Source organism: Pelodiscus sinensis, chromosome 1, assembly GCF_049634645.1.
Source record: "Pelodiscus sinensis isolate JC-2024 chromosome 1, ASM4963464v1, whole genome shotgun sequence".
Classification (NCBI taxonomy): domain Eukaryota; kingdom Metazoa; phylum Chordata; order Testudines; family Trionychidae; genus Pelodiscus; species Pelodiscus sinensis.
In genome coordinates this window covers 207,271,980-207,289,511 of record NC_134711.1, presented here as the reverse complement: position 1 = coordinate 207,289,511, position 17,532 = coordinate 207,271,980, and the positions used below count along the sequence as shown (strand labels likewise).

Genomic DNA, 17,532 nt, shown 5'->3' with positions numbered 1-17,532 from the left:
TTTACCTATGAAACAGCGTATATAGGTTTTGATCCAGCACACTTTTATTAGTTTTAGTTTTCATATGTTCTCACTTGATGACTCTTTTTTTTCACATGAATAATTTTTCTTTCCTTCATTTCTTTATCTGTTCTTATGAAGTCCCTAATGTTTCAGGAATTTTGAAAAAGTTAACTTTCCAACTGTGTAATACACATATCAAATTGCTACTTTCCTTATACCATGCTGAGCTTACTTTCAGTAAAAGAGTCTTATAGTGAGAGCAAATTATCCTAAAACAAGGAGTGAGCAAAACCACAATAGGCTTGCTTTGTTGCTACAGTTGCCTTCATACCAATAGGCAAAACAATTAATTAATCACGTTCTTTATGTTTCTGAGAAGCATAATGGCCTTAGACTGAGCAGATAACCTCCTATTAGACTCAATGTATACCTGCTGCAAATAAATTTCTCTTTCAGTGCTTGAAATTGAGTTAGTCAGGTGTTGGTGGTGGTTCTTTGCTGAATCTGATGGCAGTGTTAGTGAGGAAAGTAGTGCTTATCAAAACAACTGCAAATTGTAGGATGAATAGATCAGATACGTACTAAAAGGTTACATATTATCCAAAATGTCCAGGTAGAAATTCAACAGGGACATCTACAAACAACCAAAACCTCTTGAAAGGGCTTAAAAAGGAAATATAACAAGGCATGAGTTTTCCCTGTCTATGACTAGAAACAAATGACAGTTTCAGTATAACACAGAGAGAGACATTCTCTGAATCCTTTCACTGGAGACATCTTGAGAAATCAGGCGTTCTCACTTAAAAAAGAAAAAAGTGAATCCTGGTTCCTGTGAAGCCACCAGCCAGCCCTTAAGCAGACTAAAATTTTAGGGGGGAAAACGACTTAATTCGATAGCAAAATGCAGGACAATGTAGCACTTTAAAGACTAACAAGATGGTTTATTAGATGATGAGCTTTCGTGGGCAGATCAAATAGTGGAAGAAAATAGTCACAACCATATATACCAAAGGATACAATTAAAAAAAATGAACACATATGAAAAGGACAAATCACATTTCAGAACAGGAGGGAGATGCGGGGGGGGGGGGGGGGGGGGGGGGGCAAAGGAAGGAAGGTAAGTGTCTGTGAATTGATGATATTAGAGGTGGGGAGAGTGGGATGTTTGTGAGCTAATGGTATTAGAGGTGATAATTGGGGAAGCTATCTTGGTAATGGGTAAGATAGTTTGAGTGTTTGTTCATTCCTTCTTGGAGAGTGTCGAATTTTAACATGAATGACAGTTCAGAGGATTCCCTTCCCCCCCCCCCCCCCCGCATCGCCCTCCTGTTCTGAAATGTGATTTGTCCTTTTCATATGTGTTCATTTTTTTTATACAATCTGCATAAGGTGCTTTTTACATCTGGTGTTTTGAGAGTTCTATGTCAAGCGGATGAATAAATCGTGTCCATTTGGAAAGCTAAAAGTCTTGTATGAAGCCCCTATGAGAAGGTATAGCAATCCTGTTTATAGCCTTGATAATGGAGCTCTGACCTGGCCACTTGTGCAGAACCTTGACCCAATGTGATTTGGAATGAATAGGAAGAAACCTTTGTTTGTCATGCATATTCTTTATAAATGGGAGCTTCTTGAGGCTGATCAAGATTTTTGTCATGTTAGAAGTAGTATCTAGGGTTGCCAGATGGTTTCAGAAAAAATACCGAACAACAACAAAAAAACATGCCAGGAAAAAGTTTGTTGAGTCCTCCCTGCCCTGCCACCCTCCCCTCCCCCCAAAAAACCCAACCACCATGGCCCCTTTAAAAACCACCTGGTGAGGCTTTTTGGCTCTGACAGGCTGCTGGCAGCCACCCACTGTCTTGCCTCCCTGCACCGGTCTGGAATGCACCCCGGTAATCACTAGGGTTGCCAGGCTGCCTCTCTATTGAGCTGGACAGCCCAGGATTTTCGCCTCCTGTCCAGGAAAAAAAATCAGAAAGTACCGGGCATTTTAGCTGTCCAGTATTTTCTGAATTTTTTAACCGGACAGGAGGTGAAAATAACAGACTGTCCGGTTCAATACCGAACACCTGGCAACCCTCGTTGTATCAGGATGGAAGTAAGCAGAATATGGGTGCAGTGGTGAAATGGAATATGGGCGCATGGAAGAAGCATATCAGAGAGCTCTACAATTTATAATATGGGTAGCTTCACTGTGTGTAAATGCATGGACACTTGATACACATTATACAGTAAAATACTTCTGGGTAATTGGCAATCTAGTCATATTTTCTAATAGAAAATGTCAATACAAAATACTTCAGTATTTTCAAATTGAAATGTTAATGCTAACAAGAACAAAGCTTGAAATACAGTGTAATTATTCAGGGAACATATGTTCCAATTTTTAACTAATTTTAATTGATTGACTTTGTTTTCTAGCTGTAGTTTTGATATATTTAAATATTTTATCAAATGTTCTCCTAATGCTGTCCTAAATGGCTCTTGATTTCTTGAGTTCATATACAAGTCAGAGCAAATGTATGCTTGGAGGTAGAGTGATATGTGAAATGACTGCACGTAGATTCCATCGGTCCAATATGATGAGATATTTTTGTGTGACATCAATTTTATTTGTCTATAAGGATTTTTTTTCCATTCTAATCAACTATTCATGTTTGTGTTGGTGGTGAATGGGAGCAGTGGATTATAGGAGAATTGCAGTGAATGTGAGTCAGTTCTTTATTGCAGTACCTTAGTGCTGGAAGTAGAAGTCTGACAAAATGACTATTGATATTTATTGAGATGCTGATCCAGTGCCCAAGGCACAGTTTGAGTTACTGGGCTAAGATTTGGTTGTTCCATGAGGATAAAAGGAGATGCAACCCCAAACACTGGGAGCTGGTACTATAGCATTAGTTGTGGAAGATCCCATAGTTCCTGTTTGCATTCTCTTTTCGCTAGTAAATCAGTATAGTGGCATATCTTTCGAATTAGGCTTCCTGGAACGAGGTGTAATGGTAGTTCGAATTAGAAAGCCTAATTCGAACTACCTACTCCATGTCGCGTGTAGCCGCGGGCACGGAGTCTGCACTAATGGGGATTTAAAAATGGCGGTGCCCGGCAAGATGCAAATGAAGCCCGGGATATTTAAATCCCGGGCTTCATTTGCAACTTTGAATGCCTACATTAACCATCCTAGTTCAAACTAGGGTGGTAGTGTAGACATACCCTCACAGTGTGACTGTGCTCCTCAGCAAACCATTACCTATTCATAGCTGGCTGCCTCTAGACTGGCAAGTTTTTCCACAAAAGCAGCCGCTTTTGCACAAAAACTTGCCAGCTGTCTACACTGGCCGCTTGATTTTGCACAAAAGCACTGACGTTCTACTGTTCAAAATCAGTACTTCTTGTGCAAATGGTTTGACATTCCCGTTTGGGCAAAAGCCCTTTTCCGGAAATGTTTTTGTGCAAGAGGGCCAGGGTAACCAGCTAAAAACTGTTTTGCGCAAAAAAGCCCGGATGGCAAAAATGGCAAACTATTCCGTTAAAAGCATTTGCGGAAAATCATGCCAGTCTAGACGTAGCCAGTTGAGTAAAGTCTAGGTGAGCATGGGTCTGTGTTTTGTAAATGCACATTTTAAACAAAATATGCCACTCCTTTTCATGTCCTGTGTTGCAAGGTATTTGCAGATTTGGTGTTTAAAACTCTATGGGAAATGTTTGCATTAAAGAATGTTTGGTGTGTACATCATTCAGAATTCTCTGATAGTCCAGTCTAGCAAACACTGACACACAAAACGTTAATTGACTCAACTCTTATGTGTTCATAGGATCAGGTCCTAAAATTGTATGTTTTTCTGTAAGTTCACTGCCAGTGATTTAAACTTTGGAAGAAATACTAGTTTCATTTTCAACTGCTAATTTTCTTGCTCCTGCTGTGCAAATTACCACAAATCAGGGTGGAAATTGTTTCTCTACATACTCTTGTTATAAAGAGACTAAAATGTTAGAGTTCAATAAAATATGCCTTCTATATGCTAAACCAAGATCCCTGCTGCATACAAGTTATAAAAATAAGGCTAATTCAGGGGTTAAGATTTAGGATCCTGCCATGTTGTCACATTTACTGTTTTACTGTTTTGTTTGTTGTTCTTTTATTACCATGGAATGTTCTTTTTTTCACCTTTAACGTCAGGTGTTTCTTTTGTGGTTTGACAAGAAAAGATTAGCTTGATGCATATCATTTATACAGGGTTCTTCAAGTATTTTGATGGACTCTGAAAGAGAAGTTAGCATTTATATGGATTCATTTTGATTATCATGCACTAATTGCTATTTGAAAGGCTGACTGGTACTGTTAGGAAGTGAGCTTTTTTACTTATTTGAATAGTCTGTTTAGCTTTAGTCCTTTTGAATAGCAGGGCAGTTACACTGGGTCTTGATTATTTCTTCAGTTACCACAGTGCTGTGACCAAAATAATTCTGTAATCATTCAGTGCGCTAACAGTACACACTCATGAAAATTTGAGTTGTGAAACCCAGAGTTCTGGTCAACAGTGAGGCATTCCATGCAAAGGTTGATGCTTTTCAAAATTATGAGCTTCAGAAATAAAGAAGCACAAAAAAGAAATCACTACTTACTATATGCAGATATATCTATCTCAGAGAGCTGGAAGGGACCTTGAGAGGTCATTGAGTTCAGTCCCCTGCTCTCACAGCAGGACTAAGTACCATCCCTGACAGATTTGCTCCAGATCCCTAATGGCCCCCCTCCAGGATGGAGCTCACAATCCTGGGTTTACCAGGTCAATGAACAAACCACTGAGCTATCCCTTCCCCCCAGCTGCAGGCAAGAGAAAATAATTTGCAGGGAGAGGAAGGTATAAAATGCCTACCATATAATTACAGGCCTTTAGAAACCATCAGTATTTTGTATTTATTTAGTTTTGCAGATAAGAAAGACTATCAAGGGTAGCAGGCCCTAGATACTGCTGCATCATAAACATGTTGCAGGCTTCAACTTCTTGACTCCACTGTGTAGATTTTTAATGTTGAGACTGTTTAACAACTGGAACTATGGTTATGGTGGATTGTCCATCACTGACTATTTTAAAATCCAGATTGGATATTTTTCTGAAAGATATGTGGTAGGAAGTATTTTGGCAAAGTTGTATGCTTTCTGTTTTACAAGATGTCAGACTAGATAACCACAATGGTCCCTTTTGGTCATAGAATATATCAATAAATGGACTCACTTTTGGAATTGCTAAAGCATGTATAACACAGTGACTTTCAGGAAAATTCTTATGATAAGAATAGATTCTTCAGCATTAATGAGTTGCCCATGATTGCTAATTACTTGATTTTCATGTGTGCTGTGCTCCTGCAATACCAGTAAACTCAGTAACTATTCAGCATCTTTGAAAACAGATGTGAAGACGAAATTCTGTGCACACACTGTGCATCTGAACATTCAGACACTGGTGCCATGGGGTTAGTGAAATGGAGTGGGGAGAGAATGCACACATGGCTAACCTTGTGTCTGTGATGATGACAAGGTTGTCTGTGATGATGACAAGGTTGGACACAGACTGGCTAACCTTGTGAGGAGGGCTTTAAACTAGGTTCGACAGGGACAGGTGAGCAAAGCCCACAGGTAAGTGCTGAATGTGCGGGACTGGGAGATGGGTTGGAAATAGGGGGGACTACGGCCTATAATGGCAAGGAGAGAGGAGAGTCAGGGTACAACAGGGAGGCAAGATCAAATCAGTATCTTAGATGCCTATATACAAATGCAAGAAGTATGGGTAATAAGCAGGAAGAACTGGAATTGCTAACCAATAAATACAACTATGATATCATTGGTATTACAGAAACCTGGTGGGATGGGACGCATGATTGGAATGTTGGTATGGAAGGGTACGGCTTGCTCAGGAAGGACAGACAGGGAAAAAAGGGAGGAGGGGTTGCCTTGTACATTAAAAATGTACACACTTGGACTGAAGTGGAGATGAACGTAGGAGATAGCTGTGTAGAGAGTCTCTGGGTTAAGCTAAAAGGGGTAAAAAACGAGGATGATATCATGCTAGGAGTCTACTACAGGCCACCTAGCCAGGTGGAAGAGGTGGATGAGGCCTTTTTTAAACAATTAACAAAACTATCCAAAGCCCAAGATTTGGTGGTGATGGGGGACTTCAACTATCCAGACATATGTTGGGAAACTAACACAGCGGGGCACAGGCTATCCAATAAGTTTCTGGACTGCATTGGAGACAACTTTCTGTTTCAGAAGGTAGAAAAAGCTACCAGAGGAGAAGCTGTTCTGGATTTGGATTTAACAAATAGGGAGGAACTAGTTGAGAACTTGAAAGTGGAAGACAGTATAGGGGACAGTGATCATGAAATAATAGAGTTCATGATCTTAAGGAAAGGTAGAAGGGAGACTAGCACAATTGAGGTAATGGATTTCAGGAAGGCAGATTTTGATAAGCTCAGAGAACTTGTAGGTAAGGTCCCATGGGAAGCAAGACTGAAGGGAAAAACAACTGAGGAGAGTTGGAAGTATTTCAAAGGGACGTTGTTAAGGGCCCAAAAGCAAACAATTCCGCTGTGTAGGAAAGATAGAAAATATGGCAAAAGACCAGCTTGGCTTAACAAGGAGATCCTGCAGGATCTCAAAATAAAAAATGAGTTATATAAAAAATGGAAACTAGGACAAATAACAAAGGATGAATATAGGCAAGCAACACAGGAATGCAGGGGCAAGATTAGAAAGGCAAAGGCACAAAATGAGATCAAACTAGCTACAGGCATAAAGGGAAACAAGAAGACCTTTTATAAATACATTAAAAGCAAGAGGAAGACCAAGGACAGGGTAGGCCCACTGCTTAGTGAGGAGGGAGAAGCAGTAACAGGAAACTTGGAAATGGCGGAGATGCTCAATGACTTCTTTGTTTCGGTCTTCACCGAGAAGTCTGGAGGTGTGCCTAACGTAGTGAATACAAGCAGAGAGAGGGTAAGTTTAGAAGATAGGATACACAAAGAACAAGTTAAAAATCACTTAGGAAAGTTAGATGTCGGCAAGTCACTAGGTCCTGATGAAATGCATCCCAGGATACTCAAGGAGCTGATAAAGGAGGTATCTGAGCCTTTAGCTATGATTTTGAAAAATCATGGCAGACGGCAGATTCCAGAAGACTGGAAAAGGGCAAATATTGTGCCCATCTATAAAAAGGGGAATAAGAACAACCCAGGAAACTACAGACCGGTCAGTTTAACAGTCTGTCCCAGGGAAGATAATGGAGCAGGTAATTAAGGAAATCATATGCAAACACTTGGAAGGTAATAAAGTGATAGGGAATAGCCAGCATGGGTTTGTGAAGAACAAGTCATGCCAAACTAATCTGATAGCTTTCTTTGATAGGATAATGAGCCTTGTGGATAAGGGAGAAGCGGTGGATGTCATATACCTAGACTTTAGTAAAGCATTTGATACAGTCTCGCATGATATTCTTATTGATAAACTAGGCAAATATAACTTAGATAGGGCCATGATAAGGTGGGTGCATAATTGGCTGGATAACCGTAGTCAGAGAGTTGTTGTTAACGGTGCTAAATCCTGCTGGAAAGGGATAACAAGTGGAGTTCCACAAGGGTCTGTTTTGGGACCCGTACTGTTCAATATCTTCATCAATGATATAGATATTGGGATAGAGAATACGCTTATTAAGTTTGCAGATGATACCAAACTGGGTGGGGTTGCAACTTCTTTGGAGGATAGGGACATAATTCAAAATGACCTTAGCAAGTTAGAGAAATGGTCAGAGGTAAACAGGATGAGGTTTAATAAAGAGAAATGCAAAGTGCTCCACGTGGGAAGGAACAATCAGTTGCATACATACAAGATGGGAAGCGACTGTCTAGGAAGGAGCATGGCGGAAAGGGATCTAAGGGTCATAGTGGACCACAAGTTGAATATGAGGCAACAGTGTGATGCTGTTGCAAAAAAAGCAAATATGATTCTAGGTTGTATCAACAGGTGTGTTGTAAGCAAGACTCGTGAAGTCATTCTGCCACTCTACTCTGCACTAGTTAGGCCTCAGCTGGAGTACTGTGTCCAGTTCTGGGCGCCACATTTCAAGAAACATGTGGAGAAATTGGAAAGGGTACAGAGAAGAGTGACAAGAATGATTAAAGGCTTAGAGAACATGACCTATGAAGCCAGGCTTCATGAACTGGGCTTGTTTAGTTTGGAAAAAAGAAGATTAAGGGGGGACATGATAGCGGTTTTCAAATGTCTAAAAGGGTGTCACAAGGAGGAAGGAGAAAATTTGTTCCTCTTGGTTACTGAGGACAGGACAAGGAGTAATGGGCTTAAAGTGCAGCAGGGGAGGTTTAGATTGGACATTAGGAAAAAATTCCTGTCAGGATGGTCAAATATTGGAATAAATTGCCAAGGGAGGTGGTGGAATCTCCCTCTCTGGAGATATTTAAGAACAGGTTAGATAGACATCTGTCAGGGATGGTGTAGACGGAGCTTGGTCCTGCCTTGAGGGCGGGGGGCTGGACTCGATGACCTCTCGAGGTCCCTTCCAGTCCTATGATTCTATGATGCACTTTTCCCCTTCTGTTAAGACAAAACTATTTGAGTTTGTCTTTTCTGTTTTGATGTTGTGCCAGTTTTGTCCCACTCCAAAGACTGGGTTCTATACTATATTGCTAATTGAAATTTTGTCTGTGATGATGACATTAAATTTTATCAAACAAATTTTGTTTAATAAGCTGACCATAATTGTGTGGTCCAAGAATGTATTCATTATGGGCTACTGTAGTGAGTCAGAGATACCTTTTCTGCCAAGACTGAGACTTCAATGCTTCATTCCAAATTTGTTCCTCCCCACTGTCAGGAATTTTATTTTAACTCTTGCTGATAGAAACCCCTGAACTTGAATTTACTAGCATGGACTTCAGTAGAATTCTACACAAATGCAGACCACATAAATAAATGCTGAGGTGGGATCAAGTCCTGGATTTAATTATCTTTGACATCTAAAAATAACAACAACAAAAACCCCGCACAAAAATCAAATATCTGGGGAGGCAACACAATTTATTTCATAGTACCTGTAGTCATAAACTTCAGATACTTCAAAGTTCCCATTTTGAATTTTTATGACTGTAATATGATGATGATTGATCCTAACTTCTTACATCAATCTGAATTTGTTTTTCAAAGAATGAACTTTAATTGAACTCTGTAGTCGTTTTTTATCTTTGGTTGCTTTATATCAGATAAATGTATTCGAAGGAAGACTCAAGAATATACTGTAGTTGAGTTGTGCCAATTTAAAATGCTAATTCTTTTAAATGTTCTTTTTTTAAATGGGAAGAAAACTGTTCAAATAATCACAGTATATTTACTGTAGTTTTCTTTTTTTCCCCTTCTAGTGTAAAACTCTCTCTGGTGTCTGTGACCACATTATCTCTCTCTCATCTGATCCTCTGGTTTCTCAGTCTGCCCACCTTGAAGTGATCCAGCTAACAAACATAAAACCAAGTGAAGGGCTGGTAAGAAGTACGCAGTTAATCAAACAGTTGTTGAAGATGAGAGGGTTACTTCTGTAAATAAGATCTATACTGGGGAGCAAGGGGGGTAGGGATAAGGCACTTTTTAAAAAATGTTTTTTAGTTTGATTTCACACGGCTGGTCTAACGTGATGTGTATTTGACATAAATAAGTATTGTATAAAATGTAGTGGATTGAAAGAAATAAAAGAGTAATTCTTACCAGTTTACATCAAATTCTGAAATATTTTAGACTATGTTAGGGTCTTGAAGTCTGAAAGGCATTTAAATTAATAAATACACTCTAGTCATGAAGTCTGGGTGAGATTAAGTATGAAACTGTCTAATTCTGGAATTTGCTGCATAATTTCTCTCACTGAGAGAAAACACTTCTATAACTTATTTAAAAACTGTAAAGGAATTCCCAGGAGAAAACTAGATTATATTTGTATTGCAAAAAGTCTACATGCTTAATCAGATGGCTGTAAAAGACCAAGGTAGCAATCCCTTGAGTGTTGCTCATGAGTTGACCGTTGTTGGTTGGATGACACATGCAGATAGGAACTTTTGGATAAAAGAAACACTAGTTACAACTGGAGATATGACATTTGACTTCATGAATAACAATTCATGCTGCATACTTTGGGGATTCCGGAAGGTGTTCAGAAATTAAATTGAGAAATTTGCTTTTATACCCTCTTTTGCTGCCTACTCACATCCATGGTCCATTTACTTTTATATTATCTGTACTGCTGTGCTCCCATTCCATAGGTTATTTTTTTATGTAATGGTTTTTATTTTGTATTTGATTTTATTTTTGGCAACTTTTATGTCCAGGTAACTAGAAATAATATTTACTTGGTTTGTCTCTCTTCAGGCAAGTGGCAATTAAATTTAAAGGGATTTTATTTTAATTAGTAAATATTATCCCATCTTTTTGTTTATTTCACTGGCTTTCTTTTCATGGCAGAATCCATTGAAAATTCCCCTTCAGGTTTTCAGCTCTCCATGGATTCTCTCCACCCTACCGATCTGGCATCCTGTTCTCTTTCTCTGCTGCTGCTGCTCATCTCTGGCCATGCTTCTCTTTAGGCCATTTCCACAGGGGAGGGACATTCTCACTTTTTCTCTCCCTTCTTTCTGGAGCTCTCTCCATGTTTGATGCAGGGCCTGTCCCATGTTTGCACTGGTTTTCCAGAACTCTTTCCTCATTCAAATACCTTTTTATGGCCCTCTTTTCTCATAAGCCTGACAACAAGTGAGTTAAGTGAGTCTGGCTCTGCCACGTCAATGGACAAATCACTTCCCATCCTTGTACCTCTGGGTCCCTTCCAACTTTGAGTCTCTCTTGTCTGTGCAGATTGTAAGCTCTTCATCACAAGGAGCCTCTCTTCATATGCATTTGTACACTTAGCACAATGGTGCCATGTTCTCAGACAGAATCTCTGCCCCTCTCTGGTAATAATTGTGTGTATTTTTTATGATGGAGGAAAGAATTAACCAAGCTGTGTACAAGCTTTGGCAGTGCATTGTTTTGTTACTGACTTCTTTCTTCCCCTTCCCACTCTTGTCCACATGCCACTGTTTTGCTGTGAATTGATTGAGTCACATCATCTAGTCTGTAAGCTCTTTGGAGCAGGGATCACATGTTTGTTTATTTGCAACATGAGGTGCATAGCAAATTTTGGGGTTGTATAAAATGGTAATCCTAATAACTGATTATCTTTGTTAAATCATTTTTTTTATGTTTTGTATGAAGCGTGCAATATTTTGTGGAGTTTTTGATTAGATGTATTGAACACATTCTGATTTATTGTCATTAGTACTGAACTGGTTGCCAAATTGTCAGTTCCACTAGTTATAAAAGGTTTTATGGTGGATAGTGGATTGCACTTTGGGAGCCTTTCACCACTTATTTAGATAAGTAGCTTGATAACTTCTTGACCTAACAAGACTTTTCCCAGGACCCATGTCATAATGGTATCAGGAAGACAGAGTTATGACTGTCCTTCTTTCAGTGATTTGGACATATATTGAGGTTTTGTACTGGCAAAGATGTTAACAATATCAGTGTTGTTAACATACATAAGAGAAATGGAAGGGCTGTCTGAAAGCAGGACAGTAAATAGGCAAGAGTAGTTATGAAGATGGTATTCTGAAGATGTTACTGTCTGCCAACCAGGATAAGTAAAACATCTAAAATAACTGGAGGGGAGAATCTCTAAGATATTGAAGTAGGATGAGAAGAGAAGGGAGGGAAATAAAAATAGAAATCAGTGTGAAAGGTATCTGATTTTCTATTTTAAATTGTTCTTGGGATCTGGGGAGACGGCGAGGGGTGTATGGATGGGTAAGTGTTTGTGTGCATAGTGTTGAAAGAGTCAAAGTTTAACTCATTTTTAAAACAAATATTAATTTTGATATCTGGTATATGTGAGTGCTATAATAATACTTTTAATTAAATACCTCTGAAATTGCACATGAAAGCATTACTGAAATTTAAAAATCATTCATACATAAATGTGAACCATCAAATTACTGTACATGTGCTCTTTTCACAATTAAATATCAGTGTTTTGTGAATTTTATAGTAATGTATATTGTAGTTAACATGTGGAAAGACATGACAAAAAAAGTATAGCAAGTAGGAAAGTATTGTGGCTATTGTCATGATGAACAATTCTTTGTGGATGGAACTTGAGTAGTGTGCTAAGTTGTTGGGTTTTTTTTTCCCCTCCCCAACCTGTTGCCTGATTTTGGCTGTGTGATTGTTTGCATATGTGTCTTATCTCATGAGTATTGCAGGAAGAAGGGATCTAGCCTGCAGCATTGAGAAAAGTGAAGATGATAGGCTATTGTAAAATACATCTCTCTCCTAAAAAGTCTTAATATCAGTTACATGTGGTCAGGTTTGCAGACATTTGTAGAGATATTCCATTTGGGAAAAGACTTGAAAGATAATGCTTCTGTATGATTGGACAGAGTGGAACTTAATAGTTATTCCTGCTGTTTGCATTCCAGAGAAAAGAAATTGACTCCTTTAGCAGGTGTAAACCATGCTCCTACTGGGTGTGGTGTACTGTTCCACCTAGTGGCACTTAGACCACTTACAGAGAGAATGAGTCTCCTCTGCAGCCTTAACTGAGAGCCAGCTAGCTGGCTTTTACCTCATGCACTAAGCTCTAGAGGTCCCAGATTCAGTTCCATCTTTTGGTGTTACATATGTAATACCTTATTCTAAAGAAATGGAATCTGAAATATTTCAGCTGATTCTGAGTTTGAAACTAGTGTGTTCAGCACTGAGAAGAACCAAAATGTTCATGTTTTGTTAGAAGGAAAACAGAGTCTTGTTAACAGCTGTGAATGTTTTTCCAACTGTTCGCAAGGTTTTCTGAAACACTTCATTACCATTGTAATATTTTAAAATGATAATATGGAATGTCAAAGCAGAATTGTGACATTATCAAATTTAATGTATTGATTTCCTGGTTTTCAAGATACTTTTTCATTTTAATGCTGTCCTTTATGCTTCAAATACTGTTATGAGACAGTTTCATTCAAGACTTAGTTATTAGTATGGGTTATATGTTTTTATGGATAAGGGACTGTAGAGGTTAGTGTTCCAAAACATTTTACAAAATGGGTGGGTTTGTTTTGTTTCTCTGATTGCCAAAACAAGTTTAAAATTAGTCGGTTATAGGCAAAAGGTCCCAAGTCATATAACCTGAAATCATGAGGGAGGTGGATTTGGGGATGAGGATGCACAAAGCTATATGACATTTATAAGACTCTTAATGGCCCTTATTAGTGTCATTGAACTCTGGAGTTGTATTGGAGAAATGTGTTGCTTTAGTTTTGAGGAATGCTGACTACATCACTTTCAGAGCACATGTAATGTGCTCTAAAGAAACCTGCGTGACCCTTTCTTTGTATTTGGGGGGAAAGCTTCATCATATGACCATCACAGAAAACAATTTTGAGATAAATATGAGGTCAAATGAACTTAACATATTGTTGCCATTCAGTGAAGTTTCAGACACAGCTAATTGACAATGTGATATATAAAAAGGGCTGTCTAAAGTACATCCTACTTTGTGCCTTGTTTTAAAAAAAAGTATCTGGGAGAATTTTTTTATGTTTAACTGAATAATATTTAGCTCTGAGATAACATTTGTTAATTGGTTTTAAGTCAGATTGTCTGCCAATAACTGATCTGGGTACTCTCTGATGTTATTAAACATGTAACACCCATTAAGAAGGCTAGTCGTTAAATTAAGTTCACATGAGTTCCTTCCCTTATTATGGTGATTGCACTCAAAGGTTATTTCAGGCATATTAACTGGATTATCAGTCAATTTGTTTGGCATGACTTATTCTTGTAAATTCTCCGGAACTTTAGAGTTGCCTTTGGATATGAGAACACTATCCCTGCCAACTTATTTATTTCAATGCTGTTGAACAGTACATATGAAGCACCATGTTCAGTGAGTGTATTATTACAGTACTGTAGGGGGAAAACAAACCTGTAAACTTCTGTAGTTTCATCATTTCACCAGAGGTCCCAAATCAAACATATCATATCAAAGCCATGTATCCTCCCTGTCTTTATCATTCCCTGGTGTTCAAGTAAAACAAACAATGTCTAATGAAGCATAAAAGGAAATTCCTGTGTACGTTTAAAAAGCATTTTGGAAATGTAAACCAATCTTGGTTCTCACACAGTTAGAATGTTATATAATTGAGGGAACATTTATGAATTTCAAAACTCTGTGGAATAAATACAATGTGTCTTGCAGCTTCCTCTTCTCTCCATTCTCCCATCTCTCCATGCCCTAAATGGTATACAATACTAGATCACAGCATTTCAGGGAAATTTCCCCAGAACTCCACCTCTTTTCTACTCTTGAATGAAATGTCACCATTTACATTTCTGGAAAGGAATAGACTGCAAAGAGCCTGTACTCATTTGCCAAACTGTATTTATAAACCCTTAACATCTTCATAGTAATGCTAAATTAAAGCTCAAGTGCAGAAGTAAACAGTGAGGTATGAGAATCTATCCATTTACTTTCTGGCTAAACAGGTAATAATACTGATCATTGTTTACTTCTTTTCAGTACTTTGCAGATTTGTGGCTATCTTGAACGCAGTTCATTTCACAGATCAATCTTATGTTGGAGATATGTATTAAGATTATTTTGTTCTTGATTATGGCTGCTTTTCTCTTGACTAAGATTATGTGCATTGTTTCAGTGAAATATCAGCAGTAATTTTTATCTTCTTTTCAGCATCAGAGTGTTGTGTAATTCGTAAATGTAACTTATTTTAAAAACAAATCTAACTGAAAACTTTTTTGTTTAGCTCTTCTTTTTATCATACACTGGTGTTCAAGAAAAACATAAAAGGGAGTTCAAGAAATGGGATAGTAATGGAAACTTGTATATTTCACTTGTTATATTTGAATACAATTGATTCTTTTCTTTTCATATTTTAAAGTGAAGGGTTTTTTTCAAAATCACTCAGTGTCAACTTAATTCTGCTCTTACTAAAATCAGTAGGAGTTTTATGACTCTAACAATTCTGCAAAGATTGGTTTGTGCTGAATTCCTTTTCAAATGAGATTGAGTGTTCAAGAGGTTAGGATTCTAATTAAATACTCTCAGATCTAGTTTCAGTTGCCTGCTTTGCCACAGACATCCTCTGTGAATTTGGTCAAGTCATTTAGCCCTGGTCTATATTTAAAATTTAGATCAACACGGTGTTATCAGGATACTTACTACAGCTCAGGGAGGTTGATCAGCTATAGTAATAATTAAAAAAAAACCTTCCATCACAACATCTACACCATAGTGCTTCAGCACATAACTGGAGTGCTGTAGCTATAGTGTATTTGTGGCCTTAGCCTCTTTGTGCCTTAGTTTGCCATCATCAAATTGGAATAATAGCACTTTCCTGCCTTAAAAATATATTGTGATAGATATTAATGACTAAAGATAGATAGCTAAAGAAATAGAAAATTGTATGATGCAGCGTAACAAATTAATAGGAAAATGACACTGTCTCGGGATTACAAAGTCCCCAATAGTGGATGCGTGCAGAGTGAGCAAGATGTGTGATGGCACAAAATGTTGGGGCAGGAAGGGAAACAGCAATTTTCATGGAGCATTTGAAGCAGCATGGAGTGGAAATCAGTCTCTACTTTGCCCTTAATATTCTGGCATGTCCATTAAGGGCACTGCCAGTGACTCACTGCCATGGGCTATGCAGAGCAGAATGATCTTTGTGGATATCTTTGTGAAGCAGAATGATGGAGTAACAAGGGAATTACAAATTTTGGAGCCAGATCATCCCTGTTTTGGGGAGAGGAGGTGGGGGCAGGTAGGCTTTGAGGGGAGGGAATCTTCAATGGTTCTCTTGAGGGTTTCTCCCCTCACTTTGTTTCAGGTTGGGAATGGCTGCACACCTCATCTCATCAGAAAGGCTACAGAGATTGGCCCCATACACCATTGATCCCAGGAGATTTGCAGGCTGCTCAGAGTCTATCTGGAAGTTCCATGCATCCTCACTGTCTAGTCCAGAGATCCCCATGCTGAGGGGCAGACCCCCTAGTGGGGAAGATAGAGACATTTAAAGGGGCACAGCAGAACCTAGGCCAGCCCCCACAGGGAGTGGGAAGGGAGCACCCTCCAGCATCACTCTGCCCCCAGCTCTACTCCTAGCCCCAGTCCCAGCTCCAGCTGCAGTCCCCATCTGGGGCTCTGCTCCTACTTCCACCCCTCACCTCAGTCCCTGGCTGGGGCTCTGCTTCCGGACCTGACTATAGATGCATGCCAAGTCTTGGCCCCCTTAACCCTGGCCACCTTTCCCCCCAATGCCTGTAGCCGTTCCCCTGCTCCTAGTTCTGGTTTAAGGAGGTCATGTGTGGGTATGGAAGGGGTAACCACTGATCTAGTCCCTGGTGAACACTCCCTGACAGTACAGTCCCACTGGAGTTCTTGGCTGTACTGCCCCAGGTAGAGGGAAGAGAACTGCGTGTCACCTGAAAACCTGATTTCTTTTCTAGCTTGTTCTGAGGGGCTGGAATGGAAGCAGTGCTCACTTAGCCTGCAAGTATCTGCCTCCTTTCTGCAAAGCAGTCTGGTGAAAAAGAAGGAAAGGAGTTGTTGAAGAAGTGATTGATGACCCCCCCTCCTCTACCATTAGGTTTTCCCTCCCCATGTCGTATCTAGGGGGAACAATCTCTACTGTACCTCATTTCCTGATATTCACAGAATGATAGAATTTTACATGGAGAGTGAGGATGGACACTTGGAAGGGAGGAGGAATATCTCAGTGGTTTGAAAATTGGCCTGCTAAACCCAGGGTTGTGAGTTTAATCTTGCAGAGGCCATTTAAGGATTTGGAGCAAAAATGTGTCAAGGATGGTACTTGGTCCTGCTGTGAAGGCAGGGGACTGAACTCAATGACCTTTCAAGGTCTCTTCCAGCTCTAGGAGATAAGCAATCCCCATAAATTAAATTACTCCAACTGTCTGGCTTACAGACTTCAGAGCTGGAAAAATAGCTTTGGGTCAGGGAACGACCACAACTCTGTTTAGCCAGTTTTCTTTTCCAGAGGGCTCTGCAGTACTTTTCTCAGAGGACTTATTTTCTTCCTAAGTGCACAGTGAGGAGGCACATATGAAAAATGATTAAAATGTGAATAAGCAGCACTGTTTCAATGAAGAAGTTAGGTGGTGTAACCTAACTAGCCCATCAGAGAGAAATAGTAAGTTTTCCCACAGCTTTAGCTCAGAGCTATCTGGCTTTTAGCTCAAGCTGTAGAAGATCATTCGCTAAGCTCCAGAGGTTCCAGGTTAGGTTCTCCCTGTGAGTGTTACACTGGTACTAGGTTTCCATTAAGTTGACTATTGATATTTTAATTTTTGAAATTCTATTTCCACAAGTTGGTAACTTTGAGATTTCAAATTAAATTGGGCTGATT

General features: G+C 39.2%; 1 protein-coding gene across 7 annotated transcripts in view; it reads left to right on the top strand.

Moving 5' to 3' along the window:
- Positions 1-17,532, top strand: part of CNKSR2 (connector enhancer of kinase suppressor of Ras 2) — a 377,408-nt gene that overhangs the window by 182,084 nt on the left and 177,792 nt on the right. For all 7 annotated transcript variants that reach the window (XM_075913326.1, XM_075913323.1, XM_075913322.1 and 4 more), the window contains one exon: positions 9,433-9,552. In XM_075913326.1, the coding sequence (XP_075769441.1) occupies positions 9,433-9,552 (120 nt within the window). The remainder of the gene's footprint in view (positions 1-9,432; positions 9,553-17,532) is intronic.